This window comes from Triturus cristatus, chromosome 12 (assembly GCF_964204655.1).
Source record: "Triturus cristatus chromosome 12, aTriCri1.1, whole genome shotgun sequence".
NCBI lineage: Eukaryota > Metazoa > Chordata > Amphibia > Caudata > Salamandridae > Triturus > Triturus cristatus.
Window position 1 is genome coordinate 496,706,016 of NC_140595.1, and position 18,751 is coordinate 496,724,766.

Here is an 18,751-nt window from a genome sequence, read left to right on the forward strand (position 1 = left end):
CGCCCTTCCTTTCCGTGAGTTTTCTCCTCCTCTCCCTCCTCGCCAGGGCTGGCGTTCGGTGGACCATCTGTTGCTTCTGCAACAAGAGGTCCAGTCTTTGTTCCAGAAAGGAGCGATAGAGGTTGTTCCGAAGCAGGAAAGGGGTCAGGGATGCTACTCCCGGTATTTCCTGGTCCCCATAAAGGACAGGCGATTGAGGCCGATCCTAGACCTCAGAATCTTGAATTTTTACCTCCAAGCAGGAGAAGTTCAAGATGTTGAACCTAGCTTAGGTTCTCCTGGTGCTGCCGCAGGAAGACTGGATGTTGTCGATCGATTTACAGGATGCGTATTTTCCTGAAGTAGCATCGGAAGTATCTCTGTTTTACGGTGGGGTCTCAACATTATCAGTTTGTGGTCCTTCTGTTCGGTCTTACATCCGCGCCACAGGTCTTCACACAGGTGATGGCGGTGGTGGCAGCGCATATCAGAAGGTTGGGGATTCCTGTTTTCCCCTATCTGGACGACTGCCTGCTCAAGGCAATGCACCAGAGATGGTGCTGCATCATCTGCAGGTAACAACTCGACTGTTATTCAACTTGTGTTTTTCGATAAATGTACCGAAATATCACCTGGTGCCCTCTCAGCGCAACCTGTTCATAGGGGCAGTACTGGATACTACTGAGTCGTACTTTTCCGCCTCCTTGAGGATTCTAGACATCCAAGCTACGATTCCAATGTTTCAAGATGGAGCGGCTGTTACCTGCCTGGTCTGTTTGCTTCCTGCATACTATTGGTCAACCATGCACGCTGTCACATGAGGGCACTCCAGTGGTGCCTCCGCAGGCAGTGGTTTCAACACATGCGGAGATCTCGGGGAGGTGGTCAAAATATCCAGAGACACTGCAGCTGAGCTGTCATGGGGGACTGTTTCAAGCAACCTCTCTCAAGGGAAGCCGTTTCAACGTCCTTGTCCGGTGGCCACAGTGATAACGGATGCTTCCACTCTGGGGTGAGATTCTCATCTGGGGGCTCTGGAGATCAAGGGTCTTTGGTCTCCAGAGGAGAGATTGCTTCACATCAATCTTCTGGAATTGCGGGCGATACGTTTGGCTCTCAAGGCCTTTCTTTCCTCCCTTCGCGGCCAGTCAGTTCTGGTCCTGACGGACAACACTACAGCGATGTGGTACATCAACAAACAGGGAGGAGTAGGGTCATATTGTCTCTGCAGAGCGACTCTGCAACTCGGGTTCTGGGCTCAGAACCATCAGATTTGCGTGATTGCAAATCATCTGTCCCAGGTGCTGAATGTGCGTGCAGACACTCTCAGTTGGCAATACTCTGCCGATCACGAGTGGCGTCTTCTTCCGGAGGTGGTCCATCAAATTTTCAAGATGAGGGGATTTCCTCGGTTGGACCTGTTTGCCACTCAGGAGAACATGCATTGCCCGTCGTTCTGCAGTCTCCAGCGTTTGATGCGGGGAGCGTTCCCTCCTCTACCCATGATTCCTCTGGGTTCTGAGGAAGATTCGCCAAGACCTTGCCCAAGTCATATTGATCGGCCAAGAAGGGTGTGGTACACACACCTCCTTCACCTCTCATCGCACCCTCTGCTTCTTCTCCCTCTTAGGGCAGACCTCCTCTCGCAGTAGCAGTCAAAGGGGCATGTTCTATACCCCCACCTCCAGAGTCCACACCTTAATGCCTGGAGATTGAACGGGGCAACCTGAGTTTTTTTCTCTCTCCTACCGGATGTGGTGGATGTTATTTTATCGGCCAGAAGACACTCCACCAAATCTGTCTATTCTGGTAGGTGGGCCAAGTTAGTAAAATGGTGTGGAAGAGGTCAATTAATCTATTGCAGGCCCATTTATCTGGTATTCTGAGTTTCGCTCTATCCTTGGCTCAACAGGGTTGTGCTGTAGCAACTGTTAAGGGCTACTTGTCTGCCTGGTCAACCTTTCTTTGCTTACCAGACCAGCCCTCTTTGTTTAAGTCTCCTATAGTCATGAGATTCATTAAGGGTCTCACTAACAGGTTTTCTCCCACTCCATTTATCATGCCTCAGTGGGATTTAAATTTAGTTCTTACTTTCCTGATGGGGTCTCCCTTTGAGCCTCTGCACAGTTGTCCGTTGAGGCTCCTATCATTCAAGACAATTTTTCTAGTTGCAATTACCTGGGAGGGTTAGTGAGCTGCAGGCTCTTAGTTATAAGCCTCCTTTCACCTCTATTCATGGAGATAAGATGGTTCTTAGGACCAGACCTGCTTTCCTGTGTAAGGTGGTCACTCATTTCCACCTAGTGCAATCAATCGCTCTACCCACCTTCTATCCCCCCCCTCACCCTTCTAAGGGGGAGGAGATACCTCACGGCCTGGACCCTACGAGGGCGGTCAGCTTCTACCTGGACAGGTCTAAAGACTTCAGGCTGAATGACCAACTCTTCTTTGGATACATGGTAAATATGAAGGGCAAGGCTGTCCAGGTGGATCATCCTCTGCATCAAGATCTGCTATGCCTTGGCCAAGAAGGAGCCTCCTGAAGGTATTCAAGCTCATTCCACCAGACCTAAGTTGTCGTCTTCTGCTTTGGCTTGAGGTGCCCCTGTTGTAGACATCTGCAAGGTGGCAACTTGGGCCTTCCTTCACACTTTTGCAAAGCATTACTGCTTAGATTCGGAGGTGAGGAAGGATGGCCATTTTGCACGTTCTGTGCTGCAGGACTTTTTGGTATAGATAGGTGGACACCCTCTTCCGGAAGCGGAACAGGCAGATCTATCCATGATAAGAAGAACAAGTTACTTACCTTCACTAACGTGTTTTCTGGTGGATACAGAATCTGCTGTTGGATTCCTCACTGACCCATCCGCCTCCCCATTGTCTACCTACTTGAGAATTTTGGGTATAACAGTCTTGTATTTGTTGGCATTGGAATTACATGATGCTTGTCGCTAGGAAATGTCTGTGTTTTAGAATTTCCAGTTTTCCTTTCTTCTTGAATAGTATGTGCATATTTTGTATACTGCGTATACTTGTGAAATATTGTCGGTTCACCCGTTCGCATCGAAGGCATGGAAAAAATGGGTGGAACTGACGTCAGCACGCCAATGAGGTTTTCTTATGGCTCCGATGACGTGTCTTGGAGTCACAAGCGGATACGTTCCATTGTGACGTCCTTGTCGACGTGGGAGAGCTATAACAAAAAGTTTCCATGCAGTGCTGCGCAAGGGGTCATTCAAAAGGTGAGGAATCCACAGGCAGATACTGTATCCACCAGAAAAAGCATTACCGAAATGACAGAGATGAGTCTCATATAAGCGCTACCACTACATGTTGGCATTCCTTCCTTTCATTCCGTGCCTTCTGGCATAGATACAGAGCTTTGCTCCCATTTTTGTCCGTCTTCCTGCAACTCCTAATACATATTTAACAGTTTGCTAGTGAACTAAGTCATCACTGAAAAAGACAGGATTCAAGCCAAGCTGCATTTGTCACAAGCAGATGTTGGTCACAGATCGGCATGAGGTGTGTCCTTAGTGCCTTAGCTTCCAGCCACAACTCTAAGTCATGTGCCAAATATGACTTCATGCACCCGAAGACATTTTGAGACCAGGAAATGAATTTGTACATCGTAGAACATAAGAAAATATGCTCTCATCTTGCTCCTTAAGGTAAGTCAAATTCCAAGCACAAGCATAAGAAAGTAAAGCGAAGTCGACCCCATTCCCACTCTGATTTCAGGGAAAAGGTGGAATGCCATCAAGATCTAAGACACCCCTATTCGATCACTATACACAGAATCAATATCTCAGTTGATTCCGATGTCCCCCGAGTTGCCTGGGCCTTCGTCAATCCGTGCAGCATATCGAGCCCTTCAAGGAGGCCATGATGCACAACTGTGTGTTTTCGGATTCCTCTGGTGCATCTTTGGCCTCCAGTTGGTTTACCACCAACAGGCCCTCCTGCAGCACCATTTTCCCCTGTGGAACCCATTACCAGGCCTCTCCTAACTTGGTATAGACTTTCACTAAGGCCCCAAAATCTACCCCAGTCTCTGCCGCCCCATGCAACCAGCACCAGTTGATGACCCATGTAAGGCCCTGAGATTATGTCTGCCTGAGCTTGACCGATGTCATCCTCTGAAATCCTAAAACAGCAACCAGTTATCATGCAGCCTGATTCTAATCTACTACCTCTGCAGCAACATATGTACAAATAGAAGCTTTATTTTCTCTTTAATTCTCACCTCTATCCTATGCCAGAAGAAGTTGCACAGCAGGATACTGATGGCGATAATGAGGAAGATGCCTTGTTCCCTTCTCATTATACTGATGATACCTTGACTTATAAAACACCAGTCGGCTTGACTTCTGTCCTGAAACAGAGTGGTACTCACCACATGGGCTAACAGAAAAAAGTGTTGCATTTGCATTGCTGGTTCAGAGGGCAGCTTGAGGTACTAGAATTTCAGCTGTCCTTCATTGAGGCAAACCTGAATGTTTTGACTGAGATTTTGCACTCTCGTCCGGCAAATTCTGAACCCTTCCTTCCGTTCACTGATGAACGTATTGATACCTCGATGGCCACCTGGTGAAAACCATGTTCTTGCTCATTTGTTAGTCAACAGGTGGCGAGGAGACGTTCTCGGCAAAGACAATAATCCGAGAGTCTTGTACAGGCTTGGACCAGCTTGGTGAATACTAATTAATTTCTGACCTGTCCCTCGGATAGGGAATCCCAACAGATTGATGCCTTTGGCAAGCAAATGTTTTCCTCTGTGAGTCTGCCACTGAGATCCAGAAACCCAGTCTGTCTGGATCGATATATTCATGACCTATGATATGGCCAGTAAGATTGTGGAACACCTTATGGCTTCTTTGGCTCCGACAATCCATGATGGGCAGGACATAGTGAAGTAGACATCCGCGTGGGCCTAGATAGTTTTCTGGATCAAAGATTTAATGATGATGTGCAGGCATCACTGATGGACATGTCCTTTGATGGGTCTCGCCTCTCCGTAGAGACGGTGGGCTGTGTTGTAGAACGCTTAAAGGTAATAAGACCAAATTGCTTTCCTTTTGCTCTTGACCTCTGAACCAATTTCCACATCAATTCCACCAATTTAGGGGCTATTGACCTATAGGTATCAACAGGCTTACCAGCCAGTGAGGCAGCCTACAACCAAGTTATTTTGGGGCAGTGGATGCAGTAGTGGCATACACCACACACCAGTTCTTGAGCTTCTCTTTCCCTGCTACAACAGCCAAAAAGTTACTTTAGTTTGTCCTCAGTGGCTCACACCTATGTGTGGGGAGGCAGAATTCTGCACATCCTCCCAGGTCCACAGTCCATCACATCAGACAGATAGCTCTTCCAGATTGTTCAAAATGGCTACACCCTACCTTTCCTCTCCTTCCCACCCCATATTCCTTCCACACCAGATGGAATTTCAGAGGATTATCTCTCCGTTCTGCTGCAGGAGGTATGTATTTTACTCTCCAAGGGTGCCTTACAACGGGTACAGGATTCGGAGAAAGGCAAAGGTTGTTATTCCTACTCTTTCCTCATTCTAAAAAAGGACGGGGTCTTCTTGAGGCCTATCCTGGACATTTGACCCCTGAATTACTTCCTGCAGAAGAACAAGTTCAAAATACTTGTACTGGCTCAGATCCATTCTGCTTCAGACTCAGGAGAGTGGATGGTGTCCAGGGACTTGCAGGGCAAGTATTTTCATATACCTGCTCTACAGTCTCAAATGTGTTACCTGTGGTTCAAAGTAGGACAAGACCATGCTCCCATTTGGCTTCACCTACGCCCATCTTTGGAGGTTAGGAGTTACGTAACCCCGTACCTCGATGACTGGCTGTTGAAGACTGTCTTTCCGCAGTCAATAGTGGACCATCTCCAAACAAAGGCAGAGCACTTAACATCTTGGTTGTTCACCAAAATGAGCCAAAATCCCACCTGACTTCAGCAAAGAAGCTTCCACTCATTGGGGTAATCCTGGACACAGTGGAGTTCAAGGTTTTTTCTCCTCCTTAATGAGTTCAGAGACATTCTGGCTATGGTCCCAGTATTTCAGGCTTGCTTCTGGTGAGGGTGTTCCTGAGTCTTCTTGGTCTCTTAGCTTCATGAATTATCCTTGTCAGCTATGCCAAGTGGCACCTACGAGCCCTGCAGTGGAACCTAAAATCCCAGTGGGGCCAGCATCTAGGCTGTCCATGTCTCGAAGTAGATTGCAGAAGATGTGCAGTGATGGCTGACCAATTGCAGTTTGTCCTTTAGCAGACCACTGTACCTTTCGTACCATTGGATGTCCTTTTGTTTGCTTTGTCTTTGACTCACCAATGCCTTGCAGGGGCACTGTAAAATATTTTTTATCTGCCATTTCTACTTTTCTACATTTGCCCGATGTAAGAGGCTGGCTTAGTTTATGCTGCACACTTATTTTAAGTGAAGCACCTTGCACTAATACAGACAACCCTTATAGTGATTTTAGAGGTCTTAGACAACCATAGAAAGCTCTCTAAGTGGTAGCAGTGGAGAGCAGCCTTCAGGCTTAGTCCAGAAGGAGTGTTAAGCAGCTTGTTTTACAAGAACTAATCATGTTGTGTAGGTTAAAGTACCACATAGTGTAATTATAAAAATAAGTATATTTATTATACACACCTACTAACACATTGCTATATCTCCTACCCGGAGATATCAACACAATACACACAATACTTCAATTGCAAACAGGTAAGTAAGCACAAATACACACAGTGGTCTCCAGGGGGCGACCAAACCACATACTAAAGAAGCGGAATGCGAACTGCAACCGAAGTCGGGACTTGGACCAAGAGACTAATAAGAGCTGGGGACACAAGGAACCACCCGAGGTAAGTACCCAGAAACCCCACGGAGGCTGTGTGCAGAGGGGAAACACAGCCATGTACTCCATGATAGTCAGCGGGAAAGCCATGTTTGCAGTTTTCTAGAAGAAGGACCCTTTCCAGTGGACCCTGAGGAGACCCTGTGGAAGACAAGGTTGGGGAGTCCCCCCATCCGTGAATACCCCAGGAAACAGTATACCTATACCAGGGAAGTTGGGTGCATAGGTGTGAAGTGACGTCGGAAACTGCCATAGACCACAGTGGAGGACTTCAGGAAAGATTCCGCTGGCAATGAAGGTGAAAGAGTCAGGTGGAATCAAAGGATGGATTCTTGAAGAGAATTACCTGTAAGTAGAGGGGAGAGAGTTTATGACACTCGGAGGTGACCAGGAGGTACGGAAAAGCAATGTCCACCGATGATGGAAGATGCAGGAGTGATGACGGTGACCTTGTTGCTGCAGCTGTAAGGACCAGGCGACGCTGTGGAAGCCAAAGAGCCATTCACGAGTGTCCCACATCGGAAGTAGAGTACCATGGGTTCTTTGTCCGGTGGGAGCACCAACAAGCCTTGGCAGCAGCAGCAGACGTGGTAAACGATAAAAGAGCATTGTTGGGACCAGCAAGGTCTGAGGGACTCATTAATTGCAGGAGAGTCTGACAGACCCCGAGCAAGCAGGGGAGCCCACTGAAGCCAAAGAAGACCCTCAAGAGGACCCACAGGTCGAAGGCACAGGAGGCACAAGAGGACCTCGAGCAGCTCACTAAAGATGCAGGCCCACAGTGCAGAGGATGTGGTGAGAACAGAGATCTTGGCAGGTAGATATGCTTGAGCTTCTTGTAGCCCGACCAACCTTGGCAACGGTGTTAGAAAGGGTAGACGGACCGGGAGGGTCGGCCGGGGACAGGAGGAGAGGTCTCCGGGGAGAGCCGTCTCCAACGATCGTACAGATAAGTAACTTCCCCCCCACAGACAGATACCACACACGGATAAGGTTCAGTGTTCTTTATAAGCACTTCTTAAGGTACGGTTGAATGGTACAAGGAGGTCTGGACTCAGGGGGTCCCCTCGATTCAAGTCTCTCAAAGCAGGGTAAGGGGTAGCGGGACAGTCTGTCTACCAGTCAGGTAGTTCGGGTGAGACGATGACTAGCTCACAATCCTCGAGCTTGGCGCCAGCAGGTCCCGGTTGAGATGGTCGGTACACGGTCCGCGGCAGCGCCAGCAGGTCCCGGAAAGATGGTCGATGTACGGGCCGCGGCAGCGCCAGCAGGTCCCGACGAGGATGGTCGCTACAACGGGCCGCGGCAGCGCCAGCAGGTCCCGACGAGGATGGTCGTTACAACGGGCCGCGGCAGCGCCAGCAGGTCCCGACGAGGATGGTCGTTACAACGGGCCGCGGCAGCGCCAGCAGGTCCCGACGAGGATGGAGGTTGCAGAAGGCCGCGGCAGCGCCAGCAGGCAGGACGATGGTTCACAAGAGCGGCTACGGCAGCGCCAGTAGTCCGTCAAGGCTGAGTTCTCTCGGTGTCTCTCGACTCCAGGATACAACTACTTCCTGCTCCGGAGCTGCCCCAGTTATAGGGCTGGTGCCCTTTGATGTCCGGACCCCCGCACTTGGAGGTCGGAGGGTCCGGGATGAAGGTGTCCAGACACCCAGCAGGGGGTGGAGCCAGTGCCTGGGGGAGCTGGAGGCGATCGGCACCTGGCGGGGGAGAGCCCTTGACACGTCGTTCTCCCATTGACCTGCCAAGTGGTCCGCTCACCTCCTGGGTGGATGGTGGTGCCGGGATGTCGGGGCCGGCCAGGCCCGGGGTTAGGGTCGGGGTGAGGCCACGCGGCCTCGTGGTGCAGGGCCCAAGATGGCGGCTTGACCCGGCCGGGGGAGCCGGTGGGGCTGGCCCCCGTGATGAGTAGAGGTCCGAGGGCAGAAGATCCGTCGGGAGACGGGGTACAGGTGCTTTTCGTGGGGTATGCCTGGTGGGCCGGAGCTTGGGCCCTGTCGTGCGGGGAGGGAGCAAGCCCTCTGTGTGGCCTGTCCAACAAACGGCTAGTCGACGCAGTGCACAGGGGTTCTGTTCCAGCAATTCCGATGAGGAATACTGGCCTCAAACTTACTGAGAGGAGGCGTCCGGCCTCGAGGAAGTTGCAGAACCACCACCTGTGTTGTTGAGCCTTTCGTAGTCTGTGGGACGTCAGGAGCAGCAGACCAGTCATCTGTGTATGCGGTTCCTGGGGGTGCCGGGGAGTGATTCCTTAACTCCAAGGGAGATTACTTTGGGTGTTGTTGATGCCCACAGGCCTGGATAGAACCCTGGAAGAAGCACAGGCACAGACAACGAAGAAGATTTGCAGAACAGCGAGACCAGGAGCAGCAAGAGTTGTCCTTGGTGCAGTCTCGATTTCAGGCAAAGTCCAGGTGCCCAGAAGGTTGAAGCTGAAGTGGTTTCGGGTTTGAATCTTGTCCCACGACGAATCTTAAGAGCCACCCACAGGTAAGCCCTTCAGTACCCTATGGAAAGGGTTGGAACGATTCAAGGGTCCCTCCCAGAGGAGGGGCTGGCCAGAGGAGAGGATGTCCTTTGTCCAGTTTCACACCAGGGCGGGAGCCAAGGGTTCCCTAAACTATCTCAAACTGGAGTATGCAAGGAGGACACCAAATTTGCCCTTCAAAGACGTCTTGTGTTGCTGGTGAGCACCCCCACTCCAGTCCAATACACTAAGTCCTGTATGGGAGGTGGTCACATCTCCCTGTGACAGGAAATCTATTGTTCTACCTTCTCCTTCTCGAGCTCAGCTTAGCAGCAGGAGGGCAGAATAATGTCTGGGGTCGGCAGCAGCACTAGCTTGCTGACAGACCGTGGAAGGCTGTTACTGGGAGTACTGGGGGCTTACCGAAGGAGCCCCCCAGTGCATGGATTAATACCTCCAACACCGGTAACGGTTTTGGGGTATGATTCCAACATGTTTGATACCAAGCATGCCCAAGTTCGGCACAGCCAATACATAGTTAGCCATTGTGTAATGACTCTTGGCCACTATATGTATGAAAATGGCTGACCGCACTTACAAATCTTGGAAATTGACTCTGGGGTTTGTAGGGAGTGCCCTGCTCATGCAGGGCACCCTCACACTTCTGACCTAGCACCCTGCCTTCAGGATTGAAAGGTTTGCTTTATTGGTGACTTATAGGTTTTGAGTGCAGTGACCTTCGATATAAGGAAACTTATATCTGCTGTAAGTGATGCGAGCACCAGCTTACACAGGCTGCAATGCCTGTATTGGCAGTTTGAGTGCTCTCATGGGTGGCATAATACGTGCTGCAGCCCATGGGAGACCCCCGGTGTACCTATGCTCTGGGTACCTTAGCACCACATACTAGGGTTCTTACTTGGGTACACCAGTAGCCAATTGGGAAGGTACAAAAGTACTTTCCACTGTCAAATGTGGGAAGAAAGCACAGCGACAGGGGTCCTGATTAGCAAGATCCCAGTCAGAATAGTCCTTAAACAGAACAACATCATCAAAAAGTGGGGGTAACCATCAAAGCAGATCCTACTTTCCTACACCCGACCAACCGTCTTTGGCGATGTCAACAGTTGTGATGAGATTTAGTAAAGGTTTGATGCACTTGTTCCCTCCCAAACTGTTTGTGATGCCCCAGTGGGACTTTAACTTGGTCTCAGGATGCCTCATGTGAACGCCCTTCGAACCTCTGCATACTTGCTCGCTGCATCTCCTGGCTCTAAACTCTATCTTCCTCATTGTTATTACGTCACCTCGTCATGCGAATTAACTGCAGGCATGGTCAGTCATGCACTGCCTTCTTTCCACACAAAGTGGTTCTTAGGACTTGGGAGGGCTAAGGTGAGGCCTCCCTTTTAAGTCCAATAGTTGAAAACCCTTCTGGCGTTCTTTGCTTCCCCTCGCTCTCCGAAAGAGGAGGAGAGGCTAGATGTATTTGACACCAAAAGGGCTTTACTTTTTTATACTTGATCGTACCAAGGACTATTGAGCGGATGATTAGCTTTTTGTGGGGTTTTCTCGAGAAAAACAAGAGAAGTATGTTTCCTATTGGCCTATATGGTGTTTCTCTACCCCATGTAAAATAGGGCCCTGTAGAGGTGGATAGTCCTCTGCATCAAGATCTGCTATACACTGGCCATATAGCAGCTAACAGAAGATATGTGAGCCCATTCCACCGGGATCAATGCTGCTATCACTGTGATGTTACAGAAGATCCCTGTCCTTGGTATCTGCCACCCTGTAACATTTTCATCGCTGCCTTTGTTCACGAAGCACCACTGCATTGAAAGCCAGAGCCATAGGGAAGGACATTTTGCCACTTGATTCTGCAGGACTTTGTTTGTGCCTGCTCCCTAGACCCTCAACCTTTGGGAGGTACTGCTTTGGTATCCATTCTAAGGTGAGGAATCTGCAGTTGGAAGTATCCAGCAGATGAGATAAGTTACTTAACTTCAGTAACACTCTTTCTGGTGGATACTTTAACTGCAGATTCCTCACTGCTCTCCCACCAGTCCTTTCTGTGGAGTGGTTTCTTAATAACATTCAATGAGGTCCGAAGGTAGTGATCAGCACATTTGTTACCAACAATTGTTTTACACTCTGTGAATGAGGGCATGGAAAGGGAAAATGCAAGAAACAGACATTAGCACGCATAGGTGACACTTTTATGCGGCTCCCCTCCATCACTTCATATGGAATCGGCACAGTGCCACACAACGCTACCTATGGGCATACAGGAGCACTGCTAGTAATTTCTCTTTATCCAATCTGGTGCCCTTGGGATATTTTAATGTGATGTATCTGTAACTAGATAAGAGTATACACCAGAAAGGGTGTTACTGAAGGTAAGTAACTTGTTCTTCAGGCTCATCTGTTGAAGCAACTTCCTGCTTATTGTAAGGCTTTAGGAAGGTGCCAGGACATCTCCTGTAGGCCTTTGCTGCACTGTTCAGCTCTTGGGAAAAGATGGGTTTTCTTGATTGTGAGAAATGAGAAATGTTGGGCTGATTGTGGTATCTCACCAAGTAATAATGTCACTATTACATATCCGGATTAGTTAGGATTCTTTAAATCTAGCCTTAGCTCAGTCCTGGGTAGCTCTGGCACAGAGCAGTGGGGCATAACTCAAAGGTAAAGAAGTGTAAAGCATTTATCTGCACCAAAACAGTCAGTAAGTAAGAAACACAACACAATAATAAAACCACTACAGAACAACAAAAATTTGATAAAGGGAACCAGAGTTATTATTTTTGTAAGATTTTCATAAATCACTTCTTTTTACTCCAAAAAGTTTGGAAAAGATTTGATAAGTTTGTAAATCATTGCTTTTTAACGTTGGTGGTAGTCTATGTGTATCAGGCCACCTGCTGTGGAATGCGTTTTAGGCGACCTGTGATGGAAGTCTGGATCGGATTCTGGTGCCGACCTGGTCGCGGTCAAGATTTTACCTTTGCAGTTCAAACTCTTCTGGTTCTTTTACTCGTCGATGGTGAGGTCGGCGGGGGCCTCTGCAGGTGGAGTCTGGCCTTAGGGTCTACATTGACGGATCGGTGAAGTCCAGGATTCTCATGAAAGCCTTGGCTCTCGACGGTATTCTAGGCTACCCACAAACCTACAAGTAGTAGTAATCCATGAGCCTCTGATACTAGTGTAAGGTGACAAGGCACTTTACATCACACACACATTGCACAGAGACAATCATATGTGTGTAAATCAGTGTATAGGAATTGTTACATCAGACAGGACTACAAGGTGTAGTGTATGAGTGACATGTCATCGATGCTGGTAGGCAATATAGTTTGAGTCCTTATTCTGGAAAAGCACAAATTCAGAATTTAAAACGTATCATTGTTAGGGGTTCTCTTTAATAATAAGAATTGTTTTCTGCCCAAATGAACCCTTTTGGCAAGATTAGGATAATGAAAGACTGGGCAAAAAAATATACAACCCCAACATATACCTTGCACTGTGCATGTAGCTCTTTGATGACAGTTACTAGCTCAATGTTCTATATCTGGATCTTGACTTCTAAACGACAAGTAACAAAAGGAGCTCTCTTACAGAAGCAGTAAACCACTGACCTATTTCCATTATATGCACTTTGTTATCTGCATGGTACACATTCTTAGCAGCAGGCATTTTTAACCCTCAGCACTTCCTTAGAATGAGTCAAAACTTCCACTAGGCAAACCTCCTTCTCTTTCCAGGAAGACGATTAATCTCGGGAGTTATCTTGAAATTTTAATTGATATCTGATAATTGCTGAAGGGCAAGAGCACGGCAGCAGGTGTTTTTCAAATGAGAATTTACTTGTAAATATGACTTCCGCCACCCCAAGTCAGCACTCAGTGCGGTGGCACCGATCGCACTGCCCTAGAGCTGGCCCTGGTCTCTGTGTTCAAGAACTGTTATGTTTGGCTGACAAGCTGCAGTCCTGTGGCAAGAAACAGTACACTCTAGCACTAGACAAGGGTCTAGGACCTGAGATGGACCTCTTGTAGGCTAGGACTCAAGCTCTTCGCTACATCTGCCGAGTCCAACACAAGTCCAAGATGAACTGATCAGCTAGGCACTTTGAAGGTGCAGGGCTTCTTTAGCTTTTGTGTCCCAGAAGCTTAAAAGGATGCTATCCAATCCACTCACTGATCCTTGGCACGAGTGGGAGCAAGTACAGCCCTTGGCGTCTCTTTGCGGGTTCAACAATAGGAGCAACCGTTCTCTTTCTGAAGTCCTTACTTGGTCCAGTAGGTGCAGAAGATACAGTCTTCCTTAGTGCAGAATTTCTTTCTGTGGTATAAAGTTTCAGCAGGTGCTTTCGTTCTTCTGTCTTTTTGAAACACAGCAGTGTTCTGAGGCTGGAGGCCACAGGTGTCAATTTTATGGCAATTTTGAGTTTGTGGGTGACAAGGGCTCTCTATCCAATAGGGCTAAAATTCCCATGTGCACCCTATTCATTTTAACATAATTTCCTTTAGGGTTGTTACAAAACAATCATATAGTGCATCTCTCTGTCCAAATCCAAGATGTGGGGCACTTTTTCCCTGGGACAAGTCATGGACACACCCTTGAGGTATGTCGAGTTTAATTAGCTACCTCAGGAAAACTAGTTTGGCAATAGTTTTTTTCCAGCTTGTCTACCTACACAAATGAGTAGACAAACTAAGGTGTGATTCACATTTGCCTCTCAGAGATGGCAGCCCTTTTGAAGCTGGACCATCTGTGGTCACTGCCCCAGCGCCATTGTGGCAGGAGGAGGTCACACCTCCAACCTCCAGCTAACCTTTTGTTTCCCTTCTTGGGAGTTCTTCACATCTCTTAGTAGGAGGGCTGCAGGCTGTCTTAGATGGCAACTGCTGTAGTCAATCAGAAATAGCTACTAGAAGTTCGGGGCACGAAATTCTAAAGTAACCTTTCCACTAAAATGTACTTAAATCAGACTTCAGCAATAAGTCATGTTTAATGTAGCATTTAGTTTGATACTTTGAAGTACTATATAGTTGGTCCCTAATGGAAGGTAACACTTAAAGCATGGGCTAGTGAAACACCATGTTAGCCAATGGGACTACCAGCCTTACTACAGTGAAAATGACAATCTCTAGTTTTCACTGTCAGAACATTTAAAGTTTAAATTCAACATATCCTTCTTTTTAATATTGTGCGCCCTGCTTTATGGGCTACTAAGACCTTCCTTAGGGGTGACTTATAAATATTAAAAAGGAAGGTTTGGACTTGAAAAAAACAGTTACTTTGCCATCTCGAGTTGGCAGTTTAAAAGCTGCCTGATTAGACTGCAATGGCAGACCTAGAACCATGTTTTGACTTTGTCACAGCAGCGGTGGTGCAATAGGTGTTGCAGTCTACTGGTGATATTTAATCTACTATCCCTGGGTACACTTTGTACATTATACTAGGGACTTATTGGTAAGTTAAAAGTGCCTATCCAGGATTAGTCAATTGCACATACACTTTGAGGGGTCCAAGCACATGCACTGGGGCCAGTCATCAGGGCCCAGCGCAGCATCAGTCCATGCATTCGGGGTGGGCGATCATACTAAAAGTGGCACTATCTTTCATGGATGAAAGAACTCACGTATTCTTATTTTGCTTTTGCCTTCCCAGCATCATTATAGGCTTAGGGTACTAGGGGAGTGGAGCCCTCCATAATCCTGTGCAGTGCACACTAAGATGGCTCATTACATTGCACTGGAGAAGCTTGAAGTGGGCATCTAGGACCTTTCTAAAAAAGTTGCTATATAGAACATAAATGATCAATCTCAGTTTCAATCCTCTACACTGAATAAAGAGAACAAGAACAATAAAGTGGTAGAATTATTGTAACCCTGCCATGCCCAGCCATCTGGTTCCAGCATCCTCCTAGAGAGGAATGGTGGGGAACTTTCGAGGCGATGAGCCCAGCCAGGCAACGTAATTATACACCTACAGAGAACGCTGTTCTTTTTCAGGAACACTTGTGAGGCGACGTCGCCATTTAAACTAATTAATAACAAATAAAAGGTTTCAGCTGCCATCGCCTCAGTTAACGGGAGTACCACAGTGCAGGTATAAATAAAGGTTAAATGGAATTGTCTGTCTGAAAGGGACGAGATTCCTTTATGGTGGTTATTGTCTCAAACATTACCTGTCTCCCTTTGGAAATGACAATTGATGACATTTGCTTATTACCGGAACCAAAATCATGGGAAAAAATACATATACTATGGTAAACATATATACGATGTAAAAACAGACAACATTTTACTACATTTAGTAGCTGGGGAAATAGGTGAGAGCTATGGTTAATTTATGGGAAAAGGAATCCCTAAAAGTATAAGATAGAAGTAATGTCTTGGGTTAAACGGAATGGGTGGTTTCTGAGGTCTCCCCTCTCTCGCCCCATGGTAAAATATATATGGTGACATTTGCATGAAAAAACGCTATTGAGCAGATTGGAATTGTGCAACATATCACTATGGAATACATATATGCAGTGCATCCTGGGGCCTGTAGTTACAAGTATGGGCCACGTGACCACTGGGAAGGTATATGCCACTCGCCTGTGATCAAGGCAGTTGAATGCTGAAACGCATAAGGAAGAGAGGGTGGCTGCAACTATGCTGCGACACTGATGAAATAAATGTCTTTACTTGTAAAAGAAGTTGGAGTTGGGCTCTAATCTGTTTCCTGGCTAAGACCCAAATTACAGGTTTCTTCATCCCTGTGTATAGAGCCCGCCCTGCAAGGTTTGGGGCCCCCAGAAAACAAAGCCTCTTAAAAACATGTATGTATGTGTATATATATATATATATATATATATTTATATACATCTCATCTGCTAAGCAAATAACCTAATTATTTATTTTTGGGGAGAAAATACCTTTTGAAATTCATACGCTCAAGATCACCCGCGATTAACCTCAGCATGGTTAATCGAATTTAACACATGGTACCCTGGTAATTTAGATTGCTTTACCAGCAAAGGCTAAGCAGCAGTCCAAGTTTAGAATCACCATGTGGCTTCTTGAGTGCCACAACATCCGACATCCCCCTTCATTTTGTATAAGGAATTGGTGTATTTAAGACTTCATGGGTATATCATTTTTTTACTGGTCAGTAAAATCTTATCACTTTCTCTGTGCCCTCTTTTAGGAAGACGAGTGTGCGGGATGTACAGATGGCACATTTAAAGGATCTCGATTGTTTACCTGCGCCCCTAAGAAGGCTCTGTTTGTGAAGCTCAAAAGTTGCAGACCTGATTCCAGGTTTGCATCTCTGCAGCCAGTTTCCAACCAGATTGAACGCTGCAACTCTCTAGGTAAGCATTTGTTCTGTAGGGATTTTTAGGTGCAGTTTGTCGCAACACACAGTTACACCTTAACTAGCTGTCATTCCATCTACATATTCCCTTTTTTTTTTTTTTGTAAAGATTATGGTGCAAGGTAGAAAAAAACCTGCGGTGCAGAGAAAAGAGGTTTGAGTTTTTTTCCACATATTATTTCAACTGTGGTGTCTTATGGCAGTTTCACATATTACTGTTTCACATATTTCCCTATACTAATTCCCAACTAATCCCGCTTGGGTTGCAAAGTAGCATGCTACCTGCCGAAAAGCGGTTCAACACCTCATCAGGGTTAGCAAGTGCCTCCACTATTCTTTTTCAATCCAAAAAATAAACTTAGGTGTCCACTGCTCCAATTTATTTCATATCTCTCTATTCTAATTCACCACTAATTCTCTTTGGGTTCCGGAGTAACGTGCTACTCGCCTAAAAGCGCTTCGACACCTGGTCAGGGGTAGCAAGATCACAAAATAAATGGCCCATGAGGGATAAATTATACTTATTATTTAATCAACAACAGAATTATTTTTACTGTTGGAATGTTATAATGATTTGACTAAATCACTTCAACCAAACGTTTTACTGAACAAACTGTTCCAAATAGTTGATATCTGTGGTTCATGTTCATATTTTATATTTAAATTTTCTCTTATCACAAAATTATAAACTTTTTTCATCATGTTTTATACTACAAAAGAAATTCACCGATACATAACAGTATCTCAAATTCACACTGTTCCTTAAATGTTTTTAGCAAAAACAAATTGACGAGACTGTTGAGGGACGAGGGGAGAACATGGCGGCCGCCAGATGAGCGGACCGCTTGTTACCGGAGGTACTCACATCCCAAATTTAGGATGTAGGCGATGTTTGAGACCTGCAATGTTTCCTTTTTTCTTCTCCTTCGTCTGGCTGCAGTTTTCGTGCCTCTTTTGATACTCTCTCCCAACGTTGGTGCAGCGGGATGTGGTGCACATTGGGATCTCCCGCGCTGGTCTGCCGCAGCCCTGGAGCGGAGGAGGGGCCAAAGGGCAGCGGCTCGCGGGCTCCTCCGGGTCGACACAGGAAGAGGCAGCACAGTGTGCCTTCCGTCAGTATCGCGGGGGAGCTCCCTGAATTGGCTGTGTGCGCTTCCAAGTGACAAAGGATTCCAACTCCTTCCACAAACAGCTTTGCCGCCACAGAGACAGAACACTCAGCTACAACAAAATCGGGTGCTGGAAGGGCAGAAAGGGGGGACGACAGGCACGGTAAGTGCTGTTTTGGCAGCGGAGGGGGGGCAGACTTGTAATTACGTCCGCACAACTTGAGTTGCAAAAATCGGCTAATTATCCAGAACAAGAGACACGGAGTGGGGGAGAAAATTCCACTGACTTCAATTGTGCAGTAAATAATATGGCCTCTATAGCACCCCAAATAAAAGGGGCAGAAGCGAGGCAGTAAGGCAAAACAGGCTAACAAAATAACCAAGTGTAGCCTAGAAGAGAGTCAGGAAGTAAGCAAAATTCTAAATCGGGGAAGAGAAAAAGATTGGTGAATCCACTGAGTCAATTGCCACTAGCTTTTCTACCTTTCAGTATCGCGAGGTAAAAGGCAGAAGAATTAAGCTAGATAGAGCCATAAAGCCTTTTTTTGGATTCCAAAATCAAGGTCAAGATTACGCCATCACCTATTTTAAAGTTCAGCCTTCGGCGTTGAACGTAGCTGAACAGGGGGAGAATCTAAGAAAGTGTGTTAAGCAGCCAATACATACTCGAGATGGAATGGAAGTATTAGATAGCCCTCACCCTGTGTCACAGTCTTCCCCCGAAATAGTTTGGACAGTTTTGGGACCTGAACACCGGCAAGAAGCAGATCAAGTCCGAACAGGAGCCGACAAAGAGCAAATTGAAACTGAAGCCTCTGAGGAGCAAGTAAATGCAGGTCCCACGGTATCATCTATGGAGGCTCTCTTTTCTTCCCTATCTGTAGATATCAAGAACGGGTTTTCTGTCTCCGAAGCAAATCAAGGAGAGATTCGGCAATTCTGTGAATCACT

The 18,751-nt window shown here is 46.9% G+C and overlaps 1 protein-coding gene across 12 annotated transcripts in view; it reads left to right on the forward strand.

Moving 5' to 3' along the window:
- CYLD (CYLD lysine 63 deubiquitinase) overlaps window positions 1-18,751 on the forward strand; it is a 434,005-nt gene that overhangs the window by 221,205 nt on the left and 194,049 nt on the right. For all 12 annotated transcript variants that reach the window (XM_085638705.1, XM_085638699.1, XM_085638698.1 and 9 more), the window contains one exon: window positions 16,524-16,689. In XM_085638705.1, the coding sequence (XP_085494831.1) occupies window positions 16,524-16,689 (166 nt within the window). The remainder of the gene's footprint in view (window positions 1-16,523; window positions 16,690-18,751) is intronic.